Here is a 25683-nt window from a genome sequence, read left to right on the forward strand (position 1 = left end):
GAGGCCCCGACCACCTTTATGCACATACCAGTACAGTTGTGTGTATATGTGATTCACAGAATACCGCCGGATAGATAAATCTCTAAAGCCGTGGAAGCTACCTTCAAGCGGCAGCTTTCTTTGGCTTTGGTCACTTTGCGGTTTGTGCGTTTCTGGCCGCTTATAGGAGCAGAGTCAACTGGGGCCCCTAGGTATGCGCTGGCTGCTGTCTTGCCAAGCAAACATTGGCCACTGGGTGCGTGCCCGAACAGGGGCACTGCGTATGTGATGTCGGTATGTGCCCATTCTTGGCCAGAATGGATGTCCCAAGGGGTCGCAAGGGGTATGTAGCCTGAAATATAATAAATCGGTAGCACCCCATCTGCAACAGACACCTAGCTCCGCCTCGAGCGCGGCCTCTTGATGAGCAACGATGTTGCAGCCAGGAGGGATACAGTGGGCATTGCTACGCAGCTTCCACGGCGGTGTTGCTATTTAGGCAAAATATTCTATGCCGTGGTACTATTTGGTGCTGTGGTTGGCCATGAGATTGCCACTTCGCGTGTCTGCGGACGTGTGCATAACGTGTCGTGATTCACGGATGGCATTCACATATAGAGCGGGCCACGCATGAAAGCTATCGCTGACATTGACAATCACCTTCGGTGGTTACTGCGAAAGTGTTTTTTTTTCTCCATATCCATGTTCCGACAGACAGTCCAGCGTTTTCAAGATACGCTGCTTTGGAGACTCTGGATACGTAACGACGGGAGTTCATCTTTCTTGCCCTGCTACCATTATCTGCAGTGGAATATATGTATAATTCATATAATTCATATCATATATTCATATAATTCATAATTATGTATAAATTATATAATTCATATTATATTCATATAATATGTGAATATGTAATGGCCGTAGCGTCCATTACACAGAGCTAGAACGTGTCCTAATCTGAATTGCGTGGCGCAAACTGCGGAACCAATTGGAATATTTTTTTTTTATTTCAGTATATTCACGTTGCTGGAAGCTGCATTCCCGCGGAAAAGGTGGACGCCAACATTGATTCATTATACAGTGTCAAATATCAGGTACAGTAGAACAATGTTATTGTTATACGTATAAGCATTCGGGTCCACCGGTAATCTAACCTACGCATTACATGACCTGCCCAGCTTCATTTTTTTTCATTAAGAGAAAGAACTGTAGCTGGGCAGGTCATGTAATGCGTAGGTTAGATTACCGGTGGACCATTATGGTTACAGAATGGGTGCCAAGAGAAGGGAAGCGCAGTCGAGGACGGTAGAAGACTTGGTGAGGTGATGAAATTAAGAAATTCGCAGGCGCTAGTTGGAATCGGTTGGCGCAGGGGGATGTCTTCGTCCTGCAGTGGACATAAAATAGACTGATGATGATGATGATGAAGTATTCGGGTATCGTGCTTACAACTGCTGGCGGCTGTATCAGCATGAAAGTTGTTTCTCGCCTGCACACCTCAGAAGGCACCACACGTGCTGTTATGCTATAGCACCGCACGCTTCCATAGGTACATTCTGCTCAACTCGTGTCTAGTAAAAAAAAAATGAAGATAATTACATTGTTATCATTATTAGGGTGGTAGCATTTCATCAGAAGCACTTCGGAGCCTCCTTCTGCCTTCACTCTACAACTGCAAGGTAAGCATGTCATCTCAGTTGAGGGCATGAGTCATGCGTGTAATCCTTGCGGCGAACGTAGCACGACGGCTGCCAGCGATAGGTCTCGCAGCCCAACGCAGAAACGGACTGATTGCCATTTTGAATATTCTTGACTGTTTCAGGAACACGGCAACGAAAGTGCATGTGAGGCACTTGCCAACCTCTGTGTTCTCACCTTGTATCATCGAAGCTCGGAAAGCGCCATCTGTGACAAATTTCTTGCACTGAGCGAGCCGTCTTCGGGGCTCAAAAAACAAAGGTAGAATGTTGAACTGAAAGTTAAGCGTGTCCATCTTGTTTTATGGTAGATGTTTAGTACCTTAGTTGTGGAGCTCTCAAGTTATTGCTATTATTATCATATACTTGCATGACAGGGCTCTTGAATGACATGGTCCATGCCATGTCCGTTGTATTACACAATAACGTGCTTCCCCTATTCTTTTCATTAACATCGTTCAAATTTATTTTCTTCGTTTAGGCTGGTCCAAATGTCATTTTTGTTCTTGCACTACTTGACCTTATGTTTCACCAAGCAATGAAGTTTCTTTTCACGAAGACGCTATTGGTTTCTTTCAGTAACAAAGTTTATTGTGTCTGACTGACTCTTGTCTTTAGCGCCTTAATTAAAGCTTGCACAAGGCATTTAAGGTGCGATGAGTGTCATTCAGCATCATTCGGACGCCCAAAATGATTTGTGAACAGCAAGCGCCTAGGCATACCGTAAAATTATGAGAGATGGCGCACCTCGGGAGACGTGTCCTACTTTTTTGTTTTTGGTATCATTTTATATTTTGGGGAAAACGGTGGAGGATGACTAATGGCTGTAATTTTGGGCTATCTAATTGACCGCGGAAGTAGCCAAGGGTGACGTGGCAGAGACCGGGAATAAGCGAACTATGGGCGTCTCATTGCTCAAAGAGAGACACGGTTAAAGGGACTGACTACCATTTTTCATGGCACCTATTTTTTAATGCAATGGAAAGCTTGACGTTCAGAGTGTGTAATCATGATGTGGTAACGCGGAAAACGCCGTGGAACATTTTTTATCGGAATGTTTCGATCTGCAGTGAGGATGTAGTCGTGCACTTATTATTTTGTTTATCAAGCCGATGTTCCTGCGATTCATGTTTTCCAAAGTGTTAAAGTATTTCTGCTATAATAGCTACGTGTTTTCTTGGTTTACTGTCCAATTGTTCTGGTATTTAAACAGTCAAAACGAAACCAATCGGATCGAAAACGAAACGACGCTTTTACACGTGATACACAGTTCAGCGTGTTGCCGCAGTCATGCGTGCGCTTTTGATTTCCGAAGCATAGAATGAAGCGCGAGTTTCTAATAATATAGCAACCGTAATATTGAGCAATAATTATGTTGTATTTAATAACAGCCGACTTACGTAGAATATCATAGACTACATCCAAAGTACGAATATTTCACCGCCAGGCCTCGCCACTTACTGGTTTTTCAGACTTCCAAATTTAAAATTATAAATCCTACTTAAATCGTAAACAGCGTGCTGGATTCTATCACTATAAATCATGGTCATTTCATTTCCCCTCAACGTCTCACAACACATTCTGGCCAGTTGTTAGTCCCTTTAAGGTATCCCCGAGCCCGTTACGAAACCCCGAAGAGCTCCTATAGTGTCCCCGTTCTGACAGCGCCTGATACAGGAGCTGTTATGCAACATGCCACAGTTGGAACTTTGTCGCATATCAGCTCGTATATACGCGTGACTACTTTAGAAAGGTGAAATAGCTATTGTGTTGTGTTAGCCTTCTCTGTTCCCCGTTGTATTCTTGGTTGAACAATGGAAAGTAGCGCACTCCTTATTTTGACTCGATTTGCTCGGTCGTAATTTTACGTACGTGAAATTTGCTCGGAGAGCGTACCGACAAACAGCCGGGATCCACTCATAAGAACAGAATCGCTGCGAAAGCGCTGGGTGTGCATTTTGTGTCGATGGAACTCGGTTCAGCACTTTGAAATCTGTTGGCATGGCATCAGGCAAGCACGTCCAAATCATGCCTGTCAGTCACGAGTTGTACTCGAACAAAAGCCTCGTTAGCTCAGCCCCTTTTGATATGGCTGCATCTGAGCGCCCACAACACTGAACGCCCTTTTTGTATATACAGAGGCCGAATTCATAGCGAATCATAGCACCAGTGTTCACAGAGCTCGCGGCTTAGGTGTTGGCAACCATAAGATGTTCACCTGTGCCTGCTATTCACATGCGCAGCAACCAGCGGGGCTTGCCGTGGCTGTTTTATTTGGATGACGATGCCAGCCTCGTTATTTCAAGGACGGACGTTCCAAACCAGTTCACTATAAAGCATTGGAAGAACGTAAGCTACTTCTTGGCGCTAGTCCGGTGTATTTCATGAGCCTGCCTAATCAAGACGCATACCTGTTCCGTCCTTTCTGCTTTCAGTCTTCTTACCTCCATTTTATCGTTGCCAAGTACAGCCTTGAAGGAAAGCTTACTACCATAGGGCCACTGAGGATAAGGGAGCTCAGCGTGAGTGCTTGCTTGTGCGTTTTGGGATCCCAATAGAGACTGTAGGGGGTAATAATAATGTAGGGACCATATTTTTGTTGCATCATCATTATCTACGACTGCCGTAAGATTGAGAGCTGTTCATCTTGTCCCTAGTTATGCGGTACGTCTCTGGCGAATAAGGATGCGCTTCGATTTGGAACCACGTTTGCTGAAAAGGTGAGCGAGGTACCTTTTTATTTCTCTCTCTCTTTCTTTTTTGCTTTGAGGCCTATTATGGAACTCGAGAAGTTAACAGGCGTTTGCTATTATGTGTTAAAGCATTATTTTTATCAGGCGATAACATTGCTGACAGTATTACGAGTCGCGTCTGCGCTTATATTTATGCAATGAATCGGTACAACGAAAAACTATTCGTGTGCATTTCATTATAATTTTTTCTCGGGGGTTCCGGGAGAATTCTACGCATGACTTACTAACTTCTTGTTTCGGCTTGGCGAACTTAAGACAAAGGGATAATAGGGTGCTATTTTACGTTTACTTTAGTGCCAAAAGCCAACTAGAGACCTGTGGGATGAATCGCTCCTCGTGTTCTATGACGTTTGTGAGTATTGTAACTTCAGGTTTTTTCAACTTACTTACCTCTTACATTAATCTCATATTGACAAGATGTTCACGATGGGAGAAATAATTTTCTTTTGTCAGTCTTAGAGGGCAGCCATAATGGTGTGAAGAAAATTTATCCAGTCCCGGTGAAGATTGAGAACTTTGAAAAGAACTCAAGAAGAAACAGTGGTAAGTCACAAGAGCACAAGTGCATGAAGTTGGGCTAATTTTCTCGACAGTGCAGAAGGCGGGCAAAGTGAGACGGGCCATGCAGTGGCTGTGTCGTTTGTGTGCTGTGCTGTTATTGCATTGCTGATCAGAAAAGAATGCACTTGTCGCCTCCGGGAAAATTCTGGATGCCATTATTAAAAATTCTAGGGTTTTGCGTGCCAAAACCAGGATCTGATTATGAGGCACACCGTAGGGAGGGACTCCGGATTAATTTTAACTACCTGGGGTTCTTTAACGTACGCACAATGGACGGAACACGAACATTGTTGCATTTCGCCCCCGTCAAAATGCGGCCGCCGCGGCCGGGATTTGATTCCGTGGCCTCGTGCTTGACAGCGTGACAGCGCAATGCCATAGCTGCTAAGCGAACACGACGGGTGGATCCCGTCGTCATACGCAAGAAAATACATATACACAAAAATGTGTAGCGTTAGTTTCCAATGCGTGACGTACAAGCACCCATGTAACGTTGCCATCTTTCATGGTTGACCTTATGACTTTGCACGTCATGATTTGTGTGTTTTCAGAGGACGGAGCGTCATCTTGGCAGCTGGTCAGAAGATTTTTCTTGGTTGATCCCATCACTGGGAAGGACAGCGACAGCGCCTCCCGAAGCGGACATCCCAAGGCCAAATTTTTACGCTATGCCGAGAAAGTAAACTTGCAGTGAGTATATACAGGCGATGTTACACGAAGAGGACGAGCATCTCAATTCTGGGTTTTGTGGGAACTTCGGGTCTCACAAGAGTACCGACCACCGCGGGTTCGAGCTTAGCGAGCCACAGGGCCGCGTCAGCCGTCAACCTCTAGCGCCGCGCGCGAGCTCAGGCCACAAGGGGCTACCGAGCGATGCACGCAAGAACGCAGTATTGTCCTGAGTTGACGGAAACCGTTTATTATATCCGGCGGCACCCGACACTGCACAAACGCCCGGTCCTATGGCGGCGGGAAATCAAAGGGGTCCCGCAAGGGCGAAAAATATAGTCGGGGGCGCCTGTAGCACGTCGCTGCGAGAGCACAGGCTCAAGCTGGGACACGCCGCTAGGAAAAGTCCCGGCGGCTATGCTACTTGCACTCGCGATAACCAATGGGCCAACTCGTGAGAGCTCGGCCAATCTCTCTCGGCTTGGGCCACCGATAAGGGCGGCTCGGCGTGGTACGACTTCGCGCGAGCACTAGGCACCCGTTCGTCGGCTTAGCGTCCGGACAGGATCAACACGAGGTACGCGCTCCCCGCATGGGCAAAGGCACTGTGCGTGAGCTCAGTCCTAGTCACAAAGGTGTCGGCGGACGAGAGGAAGCATGCACGTAGCCGGCGCAGTCCCAAGGAAGAAGAGACGCTACTGCCATAGCATAAAGAACCAACTCTACCGCCACGAGAGTAGCCGCCAGTGGCCCCTCGTGACGTCTTAGCCCCGCCATCGCCGCGAACCATGGCGCGTCGAATTCCCCAAATCCCCACAGTTTTTAATAACTAAAGAAACATTGTCAATATTCCTGGTGCAACGCACGCAGTGCTCCGGGGCTGTTTGCGCAAATAAGGTATCCACAAGATGTGCTGCGCAATGGTGTCGCAGCGCCATACCGCTACTCGTCGCTTGCCTTTGCCACTGTCCCGCTTGGTATTTTTTGCGTGGATAGGCGGCTTAGACAAACTATATTTCAGTCAGAAACGTTTTAATCACTGTTTGGCAGCCCTGCACAAATGTGTTAAGGGGCTAATGCGCTGCCTGTATGCTATAGGGACCACGTGGGATCATGCCTTTAAAGGGCGACGCGTATTTTTCCTACTTTATTACTTTTTTTTGCGCAGCATCACGCTCCACAAGAAAGGAAAGCCCGGCTCCATACACCCGCCTCTTATTACCATCGGTTACGCCGAAGCTTCGAGGGATGCCTACGAGCAGAACGCCAAATTGCCGGTGAGTGTCGGAGGCGCGATCCTCATGCATGGATGACCACGCCGGGGCAAGCTTCCCAAATGAGCTTACGGAGCTTTCCAATAAGTGAACAGGAACACTCAGAATTACTTTCAAAGGGCTTTCGCTGAGAGCGCAGTAATACGTACAGCCCATTGCGGACGACGACAAACATCGAAGAAATTGCACTCAATTGGAGCTCGGCATGCCTCTTGTGAAAGCATCCCTTTCTTTCTGTATGTGCGGCTTTCCCCCTCCGACCCGTCCGCGAGTGCGTTAATTGGGACATATGGTACAGTCGGCGGGCGCGTGGTACCGCATGTTCAGTGCCTCTGATGTAAGACCACTAATGGTGCTCCTATGACGTCAACTTTATCACCCAGGGGGTCGTGAACGCGCTACACGCTCCATTGTTTAAGAGACACGCATATGGTGTTGTCGGACTCAGTGACACATCAGTCTGCGTTCTGATTACAACAGCGTCAACAAACTTTACCAATTGATCACACTTAGTGGGTATATTTTGTTGTTTATTTATTTTATTATTTACAGCATACTGCAGATCTTAAATGGGACCTGGCAGGAGAGGCAAAATAAAAAAAACAATACAGCAACAAGAACAACAAAAAGCACAGCAAATTACATTGCAGTAAAGAGAATGCGTAAAGAATGACACATAGCAGGAACAGGAAGCAATCAATGTGCAACTGTCAATAAGCAACTTTGTCAAAGACATCAATACTGGTTAGTGGATAAGTCGGGAGTAAATTTCATTGAGTTATTGTGCGCGGAAAGAAACAGTACTTAAAAACATTGACTCTAACGTTGTACGACGTTAGGGATTCCGCCTGATGATTTCTTGTTAGGCATGTTGTGGTGGACTTAATAAATGGATGGAGAGTTTGTTATTTTTGATCAAGAAAAGTAACTTCAATCTTAGAATTTTTCTTCGCATTTCTAGTGTCTGCATGTTATGTTGCGCCATGAGGGTGGTGGAAGAGTCAGTAGAGCGGTATTTGTTAAAGATAGATCGAACAGATTTTCGCTGGGTCCTTTCTAACGCCTCAATGTTATGCTTTGTGTAAGGGTCCCAGACGGCGCATGCGTACTCGAGTTTAGGTCTGATGATTGAGGTGTAGACTGAGAGCTTTGCGCTACTAGGGGCAGCTTTTAATTTGTGCCTGAGGAGGCAAAGTTTCTTGTATATATTGTATGCAAAGCCTTGTATATATTGTATGTTTGCTTATTTTTGTATCTGCTCACGTAGCCCCCTCCTGCTTGGACAGATGTCCGCAGTATTGTGAAAATAAATGAAAATAAATAAATAAAAGCTGACGTGCATATGTTTGATATATGTTTATTCAAACTAAAATTATTGGTTATAGTAACACCTAGGTATGTGTATTCATTAACTTCCTCGAGCGGGTGAGATGGAAGGTTATATGAAAATGGTAAGCTACTCTTTTTATTGGTAACTTTCATGAAGACTGTTTTGTAATTGTTAAGCTTCATGTCCCATTGATTGCAGCAGGAATGAATGTTCTGAAGGTTAGAATTAAGAATGGCTTGAACTTCAGAAGACCTAATATAATTAAACAATATACAATCGTCGGCAAAAAGCTTAATCTGCACTGGTTCACTAATTATATAAAAATGTGATTTATGTATATCAAAAAGATTAATGATCCCAGCACACTTCTCTGCGGTACGCCAGAAGTAACTGGGAGGTAGCTGGAACAATGAGAATCAGTACTGACGAACTGTGCGAGGTTAGAAAGGTAAGCAGACACTCAGTTAATTATGAAAGAAGGAAGCCCAGTAGTTTCAAGCTTACATATTCGTTTTGCATGTGGAGCAAAGTCAAACGCTTTATTGAAATCTAGAAAAACAACGTTGTATACGGGGGAAAAAGAGAGAGAGAGAAAAAAAGAAATCGTGCTTGAGTCGTCTTGTCAGTAATGATACGCTTTATAACGGTGCAAAGCTATAGTTGCTACTTTTAAGCTGTCTCTTATAAAGAATTCTCACTTATGCTGTTTAATCGGTTTTCATATAGCAGAACTTAATTTAGCTCAAATCTACCGAGATACTGTTACCGGAAGCATTTTCCGAACATGTGACAGTCGTAGACCATAAGTGATGCGAAAATTGAATGTTGAGCAGTAGTCTGCGTGTCAACAGTTTTTTTCAAATGGTTTCTTTTTCGTTCCTATTATCTCTGGTGTGTAATAAGATGGCGTCGGATACATTCACACTATTTATCCTTTCTCTTAGCTGTCGTTCTCAATCACCTATTCGTCAGACTTCAACCAGGCGGCGCAAGATATGCCGGTAAGTTTTGCTGTGTTTCTGCTGTCATCTCCATTACCTTCCACACTCATGTTCGTCTACTGCCACAGGAATGGGAGGATGACGGAATGAACGAAGACGAGGGGTAGTGAGAGGAAAAGAATATTTAAAAAGATGCACGTATCTAATAAGAAGGCGAGTTCTATAACGAGGGCTGCATAGGCACACTATAGGCCCATACGTCATGCAATGGCGGCTTCGGTGGATGAATGGATGCTATGAGCGTCCCCTTTGTAACGGAGTGGTGACTTGCCCCACCACGTTGCCTAATGCCCTAACTATGTTAAAACGAAAAAAAAGAAAAGGAAAGAGAAAAGAAACCCACGATGAATTTATATAACCAAACTTTCTGAACCCCTATTGTGAACTTCCTTTTTGCGCCTCCGTTGTTTGTCGTTTTCCTAGTTCCACCAATCTTCTAATCGCCGCTTATTAATCTCTACTGCGGACGTGTTTACTTTCCCCCTGCTCTCGCTTAACCCAAGGGCTTCAAGAAGGCCATAGATGCCTAAATCAACCGCTGGGCAGATGTCTTCACATTTTACTAAAACATGCTCCATTGTTTCCCTAGCTTTACCGCAGCAAGCACATGCGTCCTCCTCCTTATATCTTGCTTTATAGGTGCTTGTTCTAAGGCATCTTGATCTCGCTCCGAAAAGTAATGAGCCTCCATTTGAATTATCATAAATTGTTTCTCTCCTGATTTCGTTTTTTTGCTCTTAAGTAGCTACTCATAATAGGTTTCTTTTCCATTGCCGCCACCCATTAGATTATCTCAGCCTCACTGACTTTCCGCTTGACGTTCTTTGTTGCCATGTTGCTCTCCATACAGGTCGCATACTTGCTGGTAATCTTCCTAATTCTTTTCCTCTACTATGAATCAATGTTTTTCCTGTACAAATACTTCAACACTCTCCCAGCCCATTTACTTTCTTCCGTATTCCTCGGTCGCTCTTCGTAATCAATTTTAATGTGAGCTTCTCTCACGTCAAAGCTTGCCCAGCCCATATCACCCTGCACAGACTCATTTGTAGTCTTCCCTTGAGCACCCAATGCGAGGCGACCCACTACCCTTTGGTTCCCATCGAGTCCTGATTGTACCTCTGATTTAAAGCAAACAACCGCATTTCCATAAGTAAGTCCTGGAACCATTACACATTTCCACATACCTCGGAGCACCTCGTGCCTATTGTATCGCCGTAGCTCTCTGTATATCATTATGGTTCGCATTTCTCTTCCCCTTTGCTGTTATTGTTTTTTCCTGTGTTTCCATAAATACGTTGCCTTCGTTTATCCATATACCAAGATAATTATATTGTCTTACCCGAGGTATTTCGTGGCCCTGAATTGACACTGTCTGTTCATTGTTTTCATTGAATACCATAACACCTGATATTTTAACGCTAAATTTCAGACCTAAATGCTCGCCTTCCTGTCCACAGACATCAGCCAGACGTTGCAGATCGCTTTGCTTGTTAGCTAGCAGCACAATGTCGTTCGCATAAAACAAACCTGGAAGCTGCTGCTCTACTACTGTACTGCTTGTTTGTATGAGAGATCAAACCCTATATTACTTTCCTCTTGCGCCCTTTCCATCCTCACCATGTACGTCATAAAGAGCAGTGGGGATAAAGGGCACCCCTGCCTCAGTCCCTTGTTGATATCAACTTTCTCGTCGCTCTTCAACCCTTCCCATTCAACGCAAACGGTATTTTCTAGGTAAATCTCCCTCAAAAGCTGTGTACAATCGTCGCCCAAGCCTTGCCCTTCTAGAATATCCCACAAAACGTTGCCGTCTACATTGTCATACGCACGTATCATGTCTAAAAAGGCCACATATAACGGTCTCCTTTCTACTTTGAATATTTCAGTACACTGAGTAAGGACAAACAAGTTATCATCCAGACGCCTACATATTCTGCAGCCATTCTGAAGTTCTCCCAAAATGCCATTATTCTCTGCCCATGCTTGCAGCTTTAATTTAATTGCTTGCATTGCTAACCTGTATATTACCTATGTAATTACCGATCTCAACGGTCTATATGAGTTAGTTCCATCTTTCTTCCCCTTACCTTTATACATTAAATTTATTCAACTTTGTCGTCAACTTTGTGGTATTCGTCTATCTTTTAAACTTTTTTCTACTGCTTTCAACACAGCTTCCTTACTTTTTGGGCCTAATTCATTAATCAGCCTGACGGGAACATCGTCTAGCCCTGTGGTTGGGCGCTTAGGAATTTTCTCTTCGGCTTTCTTCCAGTTGAAATTTGTCAGCACCAACTCCTTTTCCATCTGGTTCTCTTTCATGCTCTTTTTTTTTGCTCAAGCACAACCTCGGCATTGCCTTGGAAAGATTAGGCTGTTATATTTCGGAGGTAATTTAATGCCGCATCCCCTTGCTGTTTGTTTCCATCTTCGTCTGGGATATGTTGTATTGTTCCAGACTTCCTCCCCAATAAGTTTATGTTTTTCCAAGATATTCTAGGTGCGGCTTTCTTTTTCCCACGTATTTCTGACAACCAACGTTCACTTTCACCTCTATCTTTGCCTGAACAAGTATTGGAACCATATATTTTTTTCGCCCGGTATATTTCCCATTTTCTGGCTACTTTATCTTGCGGTAACTGCGCTTTTTTTGCCTGCTTGTGCTCTCGGGATGCTTTCAGTCGTTCGGCGATCGCTTCTCGTATCTCCCTGTTCTACCAGCTTTTAGGCTTCTTTTTTCCTTTGCAACGCGCATGTTGTTTCTCTTTCCGTATTTTTGTCGTTACTACACTTAGTGGCTTGTGGAGGCTTGGCAGCGCCTTCTACATTTGACAGGGCCAACTTTCCCGTGGAAAAAAAGTCAACATTTGCCGTTCGAGGCTTGTTGCGCCAAGTCGTCCACTGCGCCAGCTCACATCACATCACATACACAGAGCAAACAACAGTACAAGGGAGAACATTCGCCACAACATCGCGTCACAATCCATTACGAATACACCGATCTTTATTTTTATCCCTCATTCTATAACGGCAGGCATTACACCTGTAAAACTTGAGGGTTTCGCATGAATTCAGAGCAACTAGGTTCACCCCGATTTTCAACCAAGTACCACATGCATGTGTTCTTAGTGCCAACACACAGCTGTTATTTCGGTCTTAAGATGAAATGAACATTAGCTTGAAATAATTTACAAAAACTACATTTTAACCTTGACTAACACAGCACGCGTGCAACCTGTAGTTTTTAGCTGGTACTGAAGACATAGCTAAAACATATGCTTTAGTGAAAAGGCAGTTAAAATTCACCGACGATTTCGATACTCCCTAATGCGAATTTTTAGCGTAGCTCTATATGTGTTTTCGTTTCGCGATATATTGGCTGTCGCGGATTATCTGTCTCGTGCGGCACATTAGAAACGGAGCGAAGTGTGGCGCGACTGCCTCCCTAATCTGGAGATTGCGAGAGGCAGCGCGTGGGTGACGCGGGGGCGCGATTCACAGCAGCCCCCGCAGACATACCTCCGCTCATGGCAGCGCTTTGTTTCTATATACTAGGTGTTTCAGCGAACACTTTCATTTTTTAAAAATTGCCTGTGGCAGATAGAGCAATTCTAGTCCATGAGCTGGTCTACTCAAAGAGGCGGATATTACTTGCGAAAAAAGTGAAATGCATAATCGACTAAAGGCGCCCGTTTTGGGGGCGAGCGTCGGCGTCGGCGGCGTAACTGAGCGAACGAGCACTGCGAAAAATGAAAGAACGAATGCGGAGCCGGAGATGAAAGACGCGAGCCGCGAATTGCGGAGACCAATGAGAACAGCCCCTTCTGTGACGTGCGCGCGGGAAACTGGTGTCATGCGGACCCGCCCGACTGCTCGATCCGTCCTCGTATCTGGTCTCCGCCGAAGCGCTCCTTTCGTACTATCGTCTGCTCGCGTCAGCTCTCGCTCGCACTTGTTTCAATTGTCATGGTTTGCGATTGATTTGTAATCCGATTCTGTACGCGACGCGAATTGTGTAATACTCTCTGGAAGCCACGCGGCACCAGTGATTAGACTGGAACCTTCGACGAGTCATGTATAAAAGCCGATGCGTTGACCCGCAGATCAGATTTTTGACGATTGTCGACTATGCTACATATCTCTCTCAAATTCCTTGCCTCAATATATCGCGAAATGAAAACACGTATACAGCTGCGCTCAAATTTCGCATTAGGGAGTATCGTAATCATCGGTGAATTTTTTTGTATATTACTTTCAATGCCATCGTGCACCATACTGTATCACGGTGTACATGTGTCAAATAGTGTAAATTTGTTGCTGAACAGGCTCCGCGAAATTTTTCATTTCACTTTTCAGAAATTGGAAATACTCGATTTTCTATTCGATATCGGACTTTGATTTTTCTCAAATACGCATGTTCGCGATTTGCTGAGAAAATTTTTGTATTTGAACAACCCTATCAATTTCTATTATTTTGCTCTTGGGCTGTCAGGATTGGGGCTCAATCCCATCGTCCGTGGTCCTTTGCCAAGATTGGAGTACGGCATGAATTCGAAGGTAGCTGGCCCATGCCGTCGTCCAACTTATTTACGCTGAGATCGTTGATGAAGTGAAGAACTGTTTCTCATCGAGAACGAGGAAAAAGGGTTTATTTACAGAAATTAAATCAGTCTAACATGACTGCTTGAGAAAAAGAGTATCAGTCCAACATGACTGCATGAGAGAAGTGACTCAGTCTAACATGACTGCTCAAGAGAAGTGTCCTCAGCATTCGCACAACCACAGTTTTTATACACTCGATCCGCCGGTCATACGACGCGGCGACTGTTCGTTTACTCATCACCAACTCGCCGCTGCTCTGCAGATCAGTTTACAGACACAAAGGCACACACATTCCGAAGCCCAAACGACGGCGTTGGCGGGGTGCCGTTCCGGGAATTATCGGTGCCGATCGAGGGTCGCTCGTTGTTCTGCGCCACTCCGAAGCGTGAGAAGCACAAAAATACGTCGTTCCCGCGGCAGCTTGTCCATGCGTGTCAAATCAGCTCCGCGTTGGGGAACTCCGGAATCATTGTTCACGCACCGAACTAGTTCCGTCACAATGTCGAAGGGGCTGGAGGAAGGCGGCGGACTCCAGCGCAAAGGCCGCTTCTTCGAACGCCTCCCAGCTGCAGCGACGGAGAGGTGCGCGTCGTGTCGCCCTGTCGTAACTGTGTGGCAATCTTGTTTCGCAGCTCGCCATTCTTAACAGGGCTCAGTACGGACGACGATAAAAGGGAACGCGGGAAGGAGGGAGGACGCGTTGAGGCATCGCACCGCGTGACGCACACCATTGCGACGGCAATGCATAAGACGACCGTATGGCTCCTGTAGTTGTACAACATTAAACTTCATTGATATTTTTAAAGACTTTGATTTTTCTCTCCCATGTGTGAGAAGGCTAATTTCTTCCACTTCCTGACAAAGACTACACATGCGCCATGCGGACAAGTCGGTATACCATTCTGCAGCGTTTCGCCATATAAGGCAGGGTAAGGTTTACTGTGCTAAACCGGTTCGCGAACCGTTATATGCTTCTATTTCTCTGAACCAGAACGAAAGTGGAGCGTTCTAAACCCGAGCCGCAATCGAACCGGCATTTTTTTAGTTGCGTCACCCTGCTTTAAAGCAACGTCGGCATACATCTATTTGTTTCGTATACACTAGTAGACTTCTGTGTACTTTCGCGAAATATTTTTTTTTACTTTTGGGTTGTAGGCTTTTCGATTTTGCTTTAAGTATCTGTGCTTTACATCGCTGATTTGTTTTTTGAAACACTTTGTGAGAAATTCAAGAGTCGCACTTTGTAATCACGGCACACCGAAGGAATATCGGTTCAAGGGCAATCTGTTCATGTCAGCACTTTGGTGACCTTTGCAGATTGCATTAGGTGTCCTGAGCGCCTTTGCAATTCTGTGGGCCTGCATTCAGACCTGGAGCTGGACCCGAAGATCAGGGAAGCTCTCCATTAACATTGTGGTGCGTACTGTGTGGACATGACGTCTATGGTGTACTAGTTCGGCCAATATAGTATGCTCACAATGCTGTAGTGCTTTAATCTAGGCACATTGGTTGCAGAACTTTCGTATATTTGTCACTGCTTTCGCTCGGAGTTACACGTGATTCAGATTGATGTCTTACTGCTGCAATTATTGCTTACCGCAATGCCTGCACACGCAGAGTACGCGTGTACTGTGGATAGCTATGAAACCCGCAGAGGCACGTTGACAGCCTTACAGTGAACATTAATTGAACCAGCTGTTTTTGCGCCGGTGTTGTAGCTATAGACTGTGGCTGTACTAACATGCTCGGAATTCTGTAAGCAACGTCTGAAAATGAGGGAGTGGTGTCTTAGAACCGAAGACTGCTACTTGAAGGTCAAGTGCTCCACGAAATATAAAGAGCGACGTTGTTAAGGAAAGGAAATTTACGAAAGACTGTTGTATTGTTTAAGCTTGTTTTCTTTCTCTGCAGACTCTCGTCAAGCTCATCATATACACTTGTTCCAGCCTGTCCAGTGTTTTCCTTGTGGTGGTTCTTTGTACATGCCTTAACTGGCTTTTGATGTATAAGGTAAGCAGTCTTTTTCTTTTTTAAACACAGAGCTGTATTATTTTCTTCGAGGTTTGCGCTCGATGAAATTTTAGCGAGAACTTACTGCACTAATGCGTCCGTGGGTCATTAACGGCAATATTACCCAGCATTTGTAGCCGAACCCTATCATGTAGGCAGCTCTGATAACGAGTTGCAGTGTGCTATGATAGATCGATATAGACCCTGAGCTCCGTGGTTTGCATAGGTGAAGCTACAGGAAAAACGTGCGGCTTGCTGAACTTTCATATCACTCGATCGCTGGAAATCGAACTCTCGGTCTGGCCAAACAGTTCTTGCTGACAGCTTACTAGGGCTACTCCCACAGCCGATTTTACGGCACTTGCCTCTCCGTGGCCCTTCGACGCTATCCACATGGGCGTCGCATCTGATGCAGGAAGCATCAACGTGCTGTACATCAATCAAGTTGTCTGCTGTTCCTTTTATAGCAATCAACGAGGGGCGAATAATAGCGGCCCTATGCTGGAGCCAACGTTTCCACAAAGGGACTTCTTCCCTTGTTGTTATACAACTCTCGGGGACCTCGTCGGAATGCTGGCTCCGCGCTGAGGCTTCCCTTGAATTATGGGGTTTTGCATGCACAAACCACGATTTGATTATGAGGGACGCCATAGTAGGGTACTCCGGATTAATTCTGACCACCAGGGGATATTTAATGTGCCCCCAATGCAGGGAATATGGGCGTGTGTTTTTTTTTCTTTTTTTACATTTCGCTTTCATTGAAATGCGGCCGAGATTTGATACCGTGACCTCGTGCTTAGAAGCGCAACACTTAGCAGCCGCTAAGTCACCGCGGCGGGTGCTGAGTCTTCCCTTGTTCGGTCATCTGTAAACTTCTTGAATCTACATGCGAGAACTTTATCTTGTGTGCTTCTATAGCAGGTATTTTTCCTTAGTTCAGAGTTCGCACCTAAACACTCCCCGTTTTTGTCGTCGTTTTCATGTAATTAAATCAAGTGAGATTTCTGGTATGTTAAACTTTCTCATTGCACCGTCCATGAAGTCGGCATCATACATGACTCTGCCGTTTTTATTTATGCGATAACCCATTTTACCTGTCAGGCGGTTCCCCACCAAGTTTTCTCTCGTTGTATGGTTTTTTGCATTTCCGCGAATTCTCATTGCGTGACGGTGCCCTTTTTTATTGCGTTGTCTATTGTAGCTGCAGGATGTTGTTCACATGCTTCTTCCGAGTCCGCATCAGGAGAACAGCATCGAACTGTACATCATCTTTGCATTTGTCATGAAGGTAAGTTGATCACTTAGTCTTTAATAATAATAATAATAATAATAATAATAATAATAATAATAATAATAATAATAATAGTAATAATAATAATAATAATAATAATAATAATAATAATAATAATAATAATAATAATAATAATAATAATAATAATAATAATAATAATAATAATAATTTTCATATTACCATGTTGGGGATGCGAGGAGAAACAGCTAAAGGACCAGCTTGATTAGCTCCTACCTTTATCTGCAGAGCGTTAAGAACATTCCATTTCAGCTTTTAATTCTCGTTTGCGTATTGTATCATATATTGAAAGAAGACAATCCGTGCGGCATAGCTCGATGATGTTTAGTGCACGGAATTTTAGTTTGGACGTAGGTATATTATGGCGTACCATATTTCATCCTGCATAATCTTTTTTTTTTTTGCGACAGTGCGGATTCTACGTTGCCATGTTTTATGCTTGCGAAGATATTGCATAACACGAAAACAGCGCTATATTGGAACTACAGACAGATCGTGTCGTTTCCTCTTTCTGACCAGACGTTGTACCTGCTCCACGTCGTGTTTCTTCAGAGCAGCGCGGACATTTTCTTCTTAGATTGGGAGAGACCACACGCTACGTCAGGAATTCCGCGCCCGGGTCGCAGGGAAGCTCCACGACTCTCCGTGGCTGGAGATGGCTCGCAGGTCAGGCCACAAGCCGGGTGATGCCTCGGCAGTGTTTGAAGCTACTTCATGTCGTCTCTTCCTGTTTCTTAACCTGAATTGCGCGCGCACTAGCGTCATCGAGGAGGAGGAGGAGTACACGTTTATTCAAGCAAGATGAATAAAAGATACAGGCTTGCTTCTTTCTTCCGTCTTGTAGCCTGCACCCGCGGGGGGAATATTTCATTTCAGTGCTGCCTGCCGGGCTCGCCACACCAACTGTTGCTGTTCGCGCGGGTTCGAACTGGACAGCACGGCCTCCGACTGTGTGGTACAGTGACGCGCGCGCCTCTCAGTGGGGGTATATATATATGCATAGAGGGTGGGGTGAATAGCATTGTATAAGATCAGGTGGCGCTGCGACGCCACGGTGTTTCTAAAGCCCCACGCGTTTCACTGCGATTCGATGGGAATGCCGATAAACAAGAGATGGTGATTATCGCAATCATTAATTAGTTTGGAATTGCACGTGTTGCAACCAGAAGACGTTGACTTCTGCTGCTGAAAAGTTGTGCGTGGGGAAAGGTTAGTCTGAAGTTGACGCCAGGCGACGGCGTCTTCGCGGGGGATAGATGCGGCGGGAGAGACGGTAGCGTTGGAGGATGGTGTTGCGCTGCGTAGGTATACGGTCCACCTGTAAGTCACGGTCTTGATGGTGCGGAACCCGGGTAGCGTATGATCGGGTGACAGCGTGGGCTTGCTGGTTTGCGCGAAGACTTTCGTGGCCAGGGGTCTATACAATTTCTACCTCGAGGGGAAAAGATGCGGAAGCGCCATGGATACGGTGGGCTGCAGCCTTGATCCGTCCTTACCCAAAGCTGCGGCAAGCAGCTTGAGATTTTGTGATGACTGTGATTTACTCATGTGCGTGTCGGCATGCTGTCAGTTTACTGTCCGTTGCCTACAAAGTGTTTACTAAGGTCAGAGTCCTTCCATTTTGGAAGGACTCTACTAAGGTAATCGGAAATAGAATAAGGAACACCTTAGACTTATGTCAACCAAAGGACCAGGCAGGATTCCGTAAAGGCTACTCAACAATAAACCATATTCACACTATCAATCAGGTGATAGAAAAATGTGCGAAATATAACCAACCCTTATACATAGCTTTCATTGATTACGAGAAAGCGTTCGATTCAGTCGAAACCTCAGCAGTCATGGAGGCATTGCGGAATCAGGGTGTAGACGAGCCGTATGTAAGAATACTGAAATATATCTATAGCGGCTCCACAGCCACCGTAGTCCTCCATAAAGAAAGCAACAAAATCCCAATAAAGAAGAGCGTCAGGCAGGGAGATACGATCTCTCCAGTGCTATTCACAGCGTTTTTACAGGAGGTATTTAGAGACCTGGAGTGGGAAGAATTGGGGATAAGAGTTAATGGAGAATACCTTAGTAACTTGCGATTCGCTGATGATATTGCCTTGCTTAGTAACTCCGGGGACCAATTGCAATGCATGCTCACTGACCTTGAGAGGCAAAGCATAAGGGTGTGTCTAAAAATTAATCTGCAGAAAACTAAAGTAATGTTTAACAGTGTCGGAAGAGAACAGCAGTTTACGATAGGTAGCGAGGCACTGGAAGTGGTAAGGGAATACATCTACTCTATTCTTCTGAAATCTATTCTTCTGAAATAATCAGAAGAATAAGAATGGGCTGGGGTGCGTTTGACAGGCATTCTGAGATCATGAACAGCAGGTTGCCATTATCCCTCAAGAGAAAAGTGTATAACAGCTGTGTCTTGCCAGTACTCACCTACGGGGCAGAAACCAGGGAGGCTTACGAAAAGGGTTCTGCTTAAATTGAGGACGACGTAACGAGCTATGGAAAGAAAAATGATGGGTGTAACGTTAAGTGATAAGAAAAGAGCAGATTGGGTGGGGGAACAAACGCGAGTTAATGACATCTTAGTTGAAATCAAGAAAAAGAAATGGGCATGGGCAGGACATGTAATGAGGAGGAAAGATAACCGATGTTCATTAAGGGTTACGGACTGGATTCCAAGGGAAGGGAAGCGTAGCAGGGGGCGGCAGAAAGTTAGGTGGGCGGATGAGATTAAAAAGTTTGCAGGAACAAAATGGCCACAATTAGTAAATGACCGGTGTAGTTGGGAAAAGTTTGGGAGAGGCCTTTGTCCTGCAGTGGGCATAACCAGGTTGCTGCTGCTGCTGATGATGTGGCGGCATACGAAGGCGAGGGCGACGACCGTTTCCTCTGCTTCGGTGATGCTTGTGTATATAGGTGAAGGAGGCCGACACCACTTCTTGCTGGTGTTAACAGCGCAAAACGTAGATGGGACACGAGACGAGAAGACACCACAAGCGCTGATTTTCAACAACGTTTTTCTGAAAGAAACACAGCTTCTTATAGCTTTGCCCACACGTGTCCCAGACACGTCATTGCACATCATGTGAAACACGCACTCTTTCGCACCCAAGAAAGTTGCGGCAGGCGGTCGACGTCGATCACGGTGGATCGACGTCGATTACGTTGGAAGTTGACGTCCATCACGCTGACCGCTGGCCGGTGGCGGCGTCAGTGTACAGGGTATTTGGCAGTGTGCCTTAACGTTTCTGAAGGGCTCTGGGTCTAGCCTGGCGACGATGGGTGCCATCGAGATGCTCAGCAGAAACCGCCGCTTTCGCATGCCGCGTATTTGTGTTAATTCGGCTAGACCGTAGAACATTTTTCGAGACAGATTCCTGGGCTATGACCCCATATGTGTTGTAGGCTTCCAAAGCAATGCGGACATCACTGTAGTTTATGAAATCGGCTAGCCTTAATGACCCATTGTGTAGGCGTGATGGGAAGCCAGTGCTTCCCTGCCTCCCTTTCCATTCTTTCTTTCTTTTGATCCCTTTACCGCTTGCTCCTGAGTAGTAGGGTAGCAAACGGGAAACGCATATGGTTGACCTGCCTACCTTATCTTTATCTCCACCGCCTCCTCCTCCGCACAGTTGAACGAAGTCCTGCGCCTTGTATTTATTCAAGAGCATACCGCACTACTCACCACCTTGTGTCCCTTTGTGTCTTCTTTTGTCCCGTCTTTGAATCGCGCTGCCATAACCCTCTTGAATATGCATTACCAACAAGCCCACATTGCGACCCTCGGGAAAAAAAAGGCAACTGCCAAGCATACGGAAGTCTTTTGTGGAACGATTTCATGCTGGTGCATTCGCAGGCCGCTGGACTCGGCGACGCGAGCAGCAACAGCTCCAGCGTGGTGGTCGCCGACCACAAGGGCGGCGAATCGGCGACGGCGGTCAGCATCTGGCGCTCGTACTTCGTAGCCAACGAGTGGTGCGAACTGCAGTGCCATCGCAGGGTTTCACTCTCTCTGCAGCTCCTCACGCTGCTGCTGCTCCTCAAGGCGAGAATCGTTGATGCGAGCGGACACAGGCTGTCGCCCACGCAGTGTGTGCATTTAGTGTTTGTTCTGAAAAAAAAAGAAACCGGAAAAGAAAGGGTCACCTGGCATTGTAACAAACAAAAGGTGGTAGGAGGTGTTAGGGGTCAAGGATCAGGCTGTGAGTGCCACGATCACCGATATATTCGATATCTCAAGTTCCTAGCGCCAGTATTTCAGCGTAAACAAGGCGGACTTTTGAAAGACGTGCACTTTTAGCGTAAAATTATTCCATTTGTATATTTCGGTGTGATCCATGCCTAACTCTAACTACTCGCAAATCTTGTTCAATTAACAACCTTTTTAGGCCAAGGTGTGTGTGTGTTTCAATTACTTGCTTGACCAGCCTACTAGTTAAGCTAGCACGGTGAAGCAACAGTGCAGTATGTTTCTTCTTATTCGCACAGCTGTTCCTCGGCCAGTTACATATTTCAATCGCTGGCGCGTTACTTGCCCCTTGATAGATGGATTTCGGTGCTGTCAAAACAGACACCAGGAATAGCGGTAGGCAAGTCGCCATGTCCCTTTTCACAGAAGGGAAAAGAAGGCAGCGTATAATGTGAATTAACGGAAGAGCTGTGGTACAGAGGGAACGCTTAAACCGCTATCGCTTCCAAACTCGAGGAATGTGTCATAATGTTCCCGGGGGAAACACACGCCCTAATGATCTTGACACCGCAAAACCACTTAGCTCGCATCATCACACGCCTACAGTCATTCATCATCAGTGTCAACTCCGGGTGCGCTGGTGTACACTTTTGATGTGTTTCGTGCAATAAATTGGAGTTGTGCGCCAGTTAGACCGTATGCGGCTTTGTCGAGAGGTTGGAAATTGTGGCCCTCATGCGCGAGGCCCGGGCTTGATTAGCGTTGTCGGAAAGTGTTTGCATGTCCGCGCACAAGTTCCCAAACAAAGGATATATATACACGCCTCTTATCACTGTAATTCTATCCAATTATAATATGCTTCTTTGTGCGTTCCTATGGTGTAGGGCCTGGGACTGGAGTATGTGGCTCTTGCAAGCCCCGAGAGCTACTATTCGAGGACTGTGAAGAACGCCGACATCCCGTTTAGCGCCGCCTGCCGTTTTGCTCTTTCTGCGTCCCTGTACCTGCTCATTGCTCTGTTCCAGGTAGGATTTTATGAAGCCGAGACTATTCCTTAGTACTCGACTCATTTCTCAACTCTTCTTGACAATTTAGTAGAGTTTCCGAGCTACCAAGTAGAATGCACGAATACAGGGACGTGCATATTTGACTTATCATGTTCGAAAAAAGATTTTGCGCTTACCGCTTCACTGCAGAAGGGGGACATTTTGGATCCTGCATCGTTCAGTATAGACATGGCACAGTTGATCGCCCGTGGTTTTTTTTTCAATGCAATATTTCCTTCTTTATGGAAATGGAAGCTGCTGCCGCGATGGAACTGATTATTATTATTATTATTATTATTATTATTATTATTATCATTATTATTATTATTATTATTATTATTATTATTATTATTTATTGGTGTGCCCTTTGAAACGGGGCCGTGACAAATTGTCACCTAGCCCGATTGAGTTACTCAGGCATGCTATACATGCTTTTCATTCTAGCATTTTTGTGGGCATCTCTTTAATCTTTTTTCTCTTCCTCAAAACTTCTCTATCTACCTTGTTCCGCTACCTACGCCGGTAATGGATCGAGTCGTATCAGTCCCTTCCCTGCTTTTTTTCCACCAGGGCAGCTATTTCGTAGCGATGCCTTATGCCTTATTCTATGCTATTCATATATCATCCACCACACACGGCCGCCTGATCGCGTTGATAATATGGGCAGACCGTCGTTCTGACCAGTGGCCAAGCGCGAAAAGCCTGAAAAGGCATAGAATCGGAAAAGGCATCGCTACAAAATACCGGCCCAGTACTCTAAACGTCTCTTGCTTATCTAGACTGCTGACCGGTTTATGCTTCCGCCCACTTTATATCCAAGCGCTTCTTGAAGGTTTACGCTACCTTACGGGTCTCACTGGGTGAATACTTTCGCATTCCGTTAGGTGTGCTGACTGGTCTCCGGATTTTCGCTGCAGCATACACTTGTCTCATCAAGACTCTGGTGTGTCTCTATCCTTATAGGCCACCAGATCGAGCCTCAAATAGCAAGGCGCTTTCCTTCGTCTAATAACAGATCAATTTTGACCACCAGGACTCGCGCCCAACGCACGGTACACGGTTGTCATTGCATTTCACCCCCATCGGTTTGATGCCGCGAACTCGATCGGGCTTAGCAGCGCAGCGTCAAAGCCACATCTTGATGCGGTTCACTAGAATATTCACGTGCCATACTAGTCGCATTAACACCTTTCTAAGCAATATGCGTAGTAGAAACCAGCAGTATACTACTGGCAAGTTTTGAGGCGCATGCACGGAGAATTTCCGATAGGGGCGGTCAGCCGCTTGAGCGTGTATTATTTTAAGGATCACTGCTTCGTATACGTCTGCGGTACTTTAACGCGAAAGAGCGCTCCATGCCGTATCAGAAGTCAGCAGGTTGGAGAACCACACTAAGTGGAGAGTACCCGTGTGTACACTCATTAGCGCACGAACTACCCGTCCTTCTCCCAATTTCTTTTTCGGGGCGGGGGGTCTTTTATTCTTTTGATAAGTTCAGAGTATACCCAACTTAACTCAGTCCACGGTTAACCGTCCTCTTTCATGAACAGAATTCGCAAAAGGCACGTCGCCTTGAAGGACGTTTTGGCGTTGGATAATTTGTGGCGTTTATATAATGCCGGAATTACCGGATGACGTTATTCGCTACCGAGGCGCTTCGTATTTCGTTCATCTCGTCTACGTGGTGGCGTAAGCGCGCCACAGTTGCGCGCGTGCCGCGTGCAGTGCGATTGTTATTGTTTGGGTGTAATAATAATAATAATAATAATAATAATAATAATAATAATAATAATAATAATAATAATAATAATAATAATAATAATAATAATAATAATAACGCACTGCGGCATCCGCGAGGATGCCGTATTGCGTGTGCATTATCCATTCCAGATAATATTCCTTTAGTTTATCGCGATACAGGGCCGGCAGTCTCACTGACAGGGATTCACGCATTCTTCTTAAGAGGAAGCTTTAGCTTGGGCCCAACTCCGACGCAGCCTATTCGAATACATGTAGAAAGCAAAAACGTTTTTCTGAGACAACCCCTGAACTGATTTTAATGAAATTTGTTGCATTTGAGAGAGACAGTTAAATTGTAGTGACTGTTGGAAGCAGAATTTCGATTTAGGGCTTGAATTTTGTTAAACAGATTTTCAAATATTCGACCGTTTTAATAATATAGAAGCACGAAGTTTACAAATTCATAGCTCTGCGTCAAGAAAGGATATCACGGTTCTCTAAACGGCATCCATTAGATCAGTCAAAGCGGACAAATTCGATATGTCATTTTACATCTTAAGTGAATTTGTTACGTTGGTTACAAGGGTTCCGCAAAAGCTGTATTTCCATATTCCTAATTTTTTTTATATTCAGGTCTAACATATCAATTTTGTTCGCTTTAGATGTACTATTAGATGCAATTCATATAATTGTATTATCGTTTTTGGTTGTTGAGTTACAGAGTTGTAAACTTGATAGTTTCGTTTTTTTAACATTTTCGATTTTTTCTAATTTTTAATAAAAAATTCACTGCCTAACTCAAAAATTCGAAAGCAACAGTCACTAGATTTTAAGTTTTTCTTTTAAATGCAACAAACCTCGTCAAATTTGGTGCAGTGGTTGCCGAGAAAAACGAATTCTCCTTTTACATGTATTTAGATAGGAGCACCCGGCCGAGCTAAAACTTCCTGTTAACACTGAGAATTCTGCTGTTGCACCTCTATGTGTCTATGGAAACCTTGCCTATATAATCTTGCCGCTAATGTAGCGTTTTTCTAAACTTTCTGATATTTCTCACTACTAAAGTTTTCGTACGGGAACTAAAGCTTGGAGTCCACAATCTACCCCGTGAACATAGCGCGGCTCACACGACGCCAACTGCATGCGCACTAGAAACATTTCTCGTGTTCCTCAAGTTAGGCGATAGTGTTTAGCTGAACGTTCCGCCTCACTTTTTCAGGTTGTCTTGCAGAAGTTCATCTACGAACGATTTTATGAAGACAAGCTTCAACACTTTATTGACCTCTGCTCCGTCAGCAATGTACGCACACGGAAGTATACTTTCCTTGCATGTGTTACGCTATGTCGCTAGTTCTTTTTTTTTCTTTTCGTGATTCAGTCACACGTTGTTTAAATTAAAAGATTATGCGAGTGTGTTTCGTGTTGCGTAAAATTGCGTTTAAAAGAAATGAGATTCAATTGTTCTAGGTCCTCTAAATAGTAAGATGAGGACGACGGAAGCTACAGACTAA

General features: G+C 45.1%; 1 protein-coding gene across 2 annotated transcripts in view; it reads left to right on the top strand.

Moving 5' to 3' along the window:
- Positions 1 to 25683, top strand: part of LOC135896832 (meckelin) — a 54990-nt gene that overhangs the window by 9976 nt on the left and 19331 nt on the right. The window contains exons 6-23 of one of the 2 annotated variants that reach the window (XM_065425312.1): positions 993 to 1073; positions 1596 to 1658; positions 1802 to 1938; positions 3920 to 4025; positions 4112 to 4198; positions 4334 to 4396; positions 4724 to 4781; positions 4883 to 4972; positions 5542 to 5680; positions 6828 to 6936; positions 9208 to 9264; positions 15187 to 15285; positions 15781 to 15879; positions 17081 to 17167; positions 17708 to 17854; positions 21054 to 21242; positions 22271 to 22411; positions 25392 to 25472. In XM_065425312.1, the coding sequence (XP_065281384.1) occupies positions 993 to 1073; positions 1596 to 1658; positions 1802 to 1938; positions 3920 to 4025; positions 4112 to 4198; positions 4334 to 4396; positions 4724 to 4781; positions 4883 to 4972; positions 5542 to 5680; positions 6828 to 6936; positions 9208 to 9264; positions 15187 to 15285; positions 15781 to 15879; positions 17081 to 17167; positions 17708 to 17854; positions 21054 to 21242; positions 22271 to 22411; positions 25392 to 25472 (1833 nt within the window). The remainder of the gene's footprint in view (positions 1 to 992; positions 1074 to 1595; positions 1659 to 1801; positions 1939 to 3919; positions 4026 to 4111; positions 4199 to 4333; positions 4397 to 4723; positions 4782 to 4882; positions 4973 to 5541; positions 5681 to 6827; positions 6937 to 9207; positions 9265 to 15186; positions 15286 to 15780; positions 15880 to 17080; positions 17168 to 17707; positions 17855 to 21053; positions 21243 to 22270; positions 22412 to 25391; positions 25473 to 25683) is intronic. The other variant, XM_065425313.1, reaches the window with a different exon arrangement.

Source organism: Dermacentor albipictus, chromosome 1 (genome assembly GCF_038994185.2).
Source record: "Dermacentor albipictus isolate Rhodes 1998 colony chromosome 1, USDA_Dalb.pri_finalv2, whole genome shotgun sequence".
Classification (NCBI taxonomy): domain Eukaryota; kingdom Metazoa; phylum Arthropoda; class Arachnida; order Ixodida; family Ixodidae; genus Dermacentor; species Dermacentor albipictus.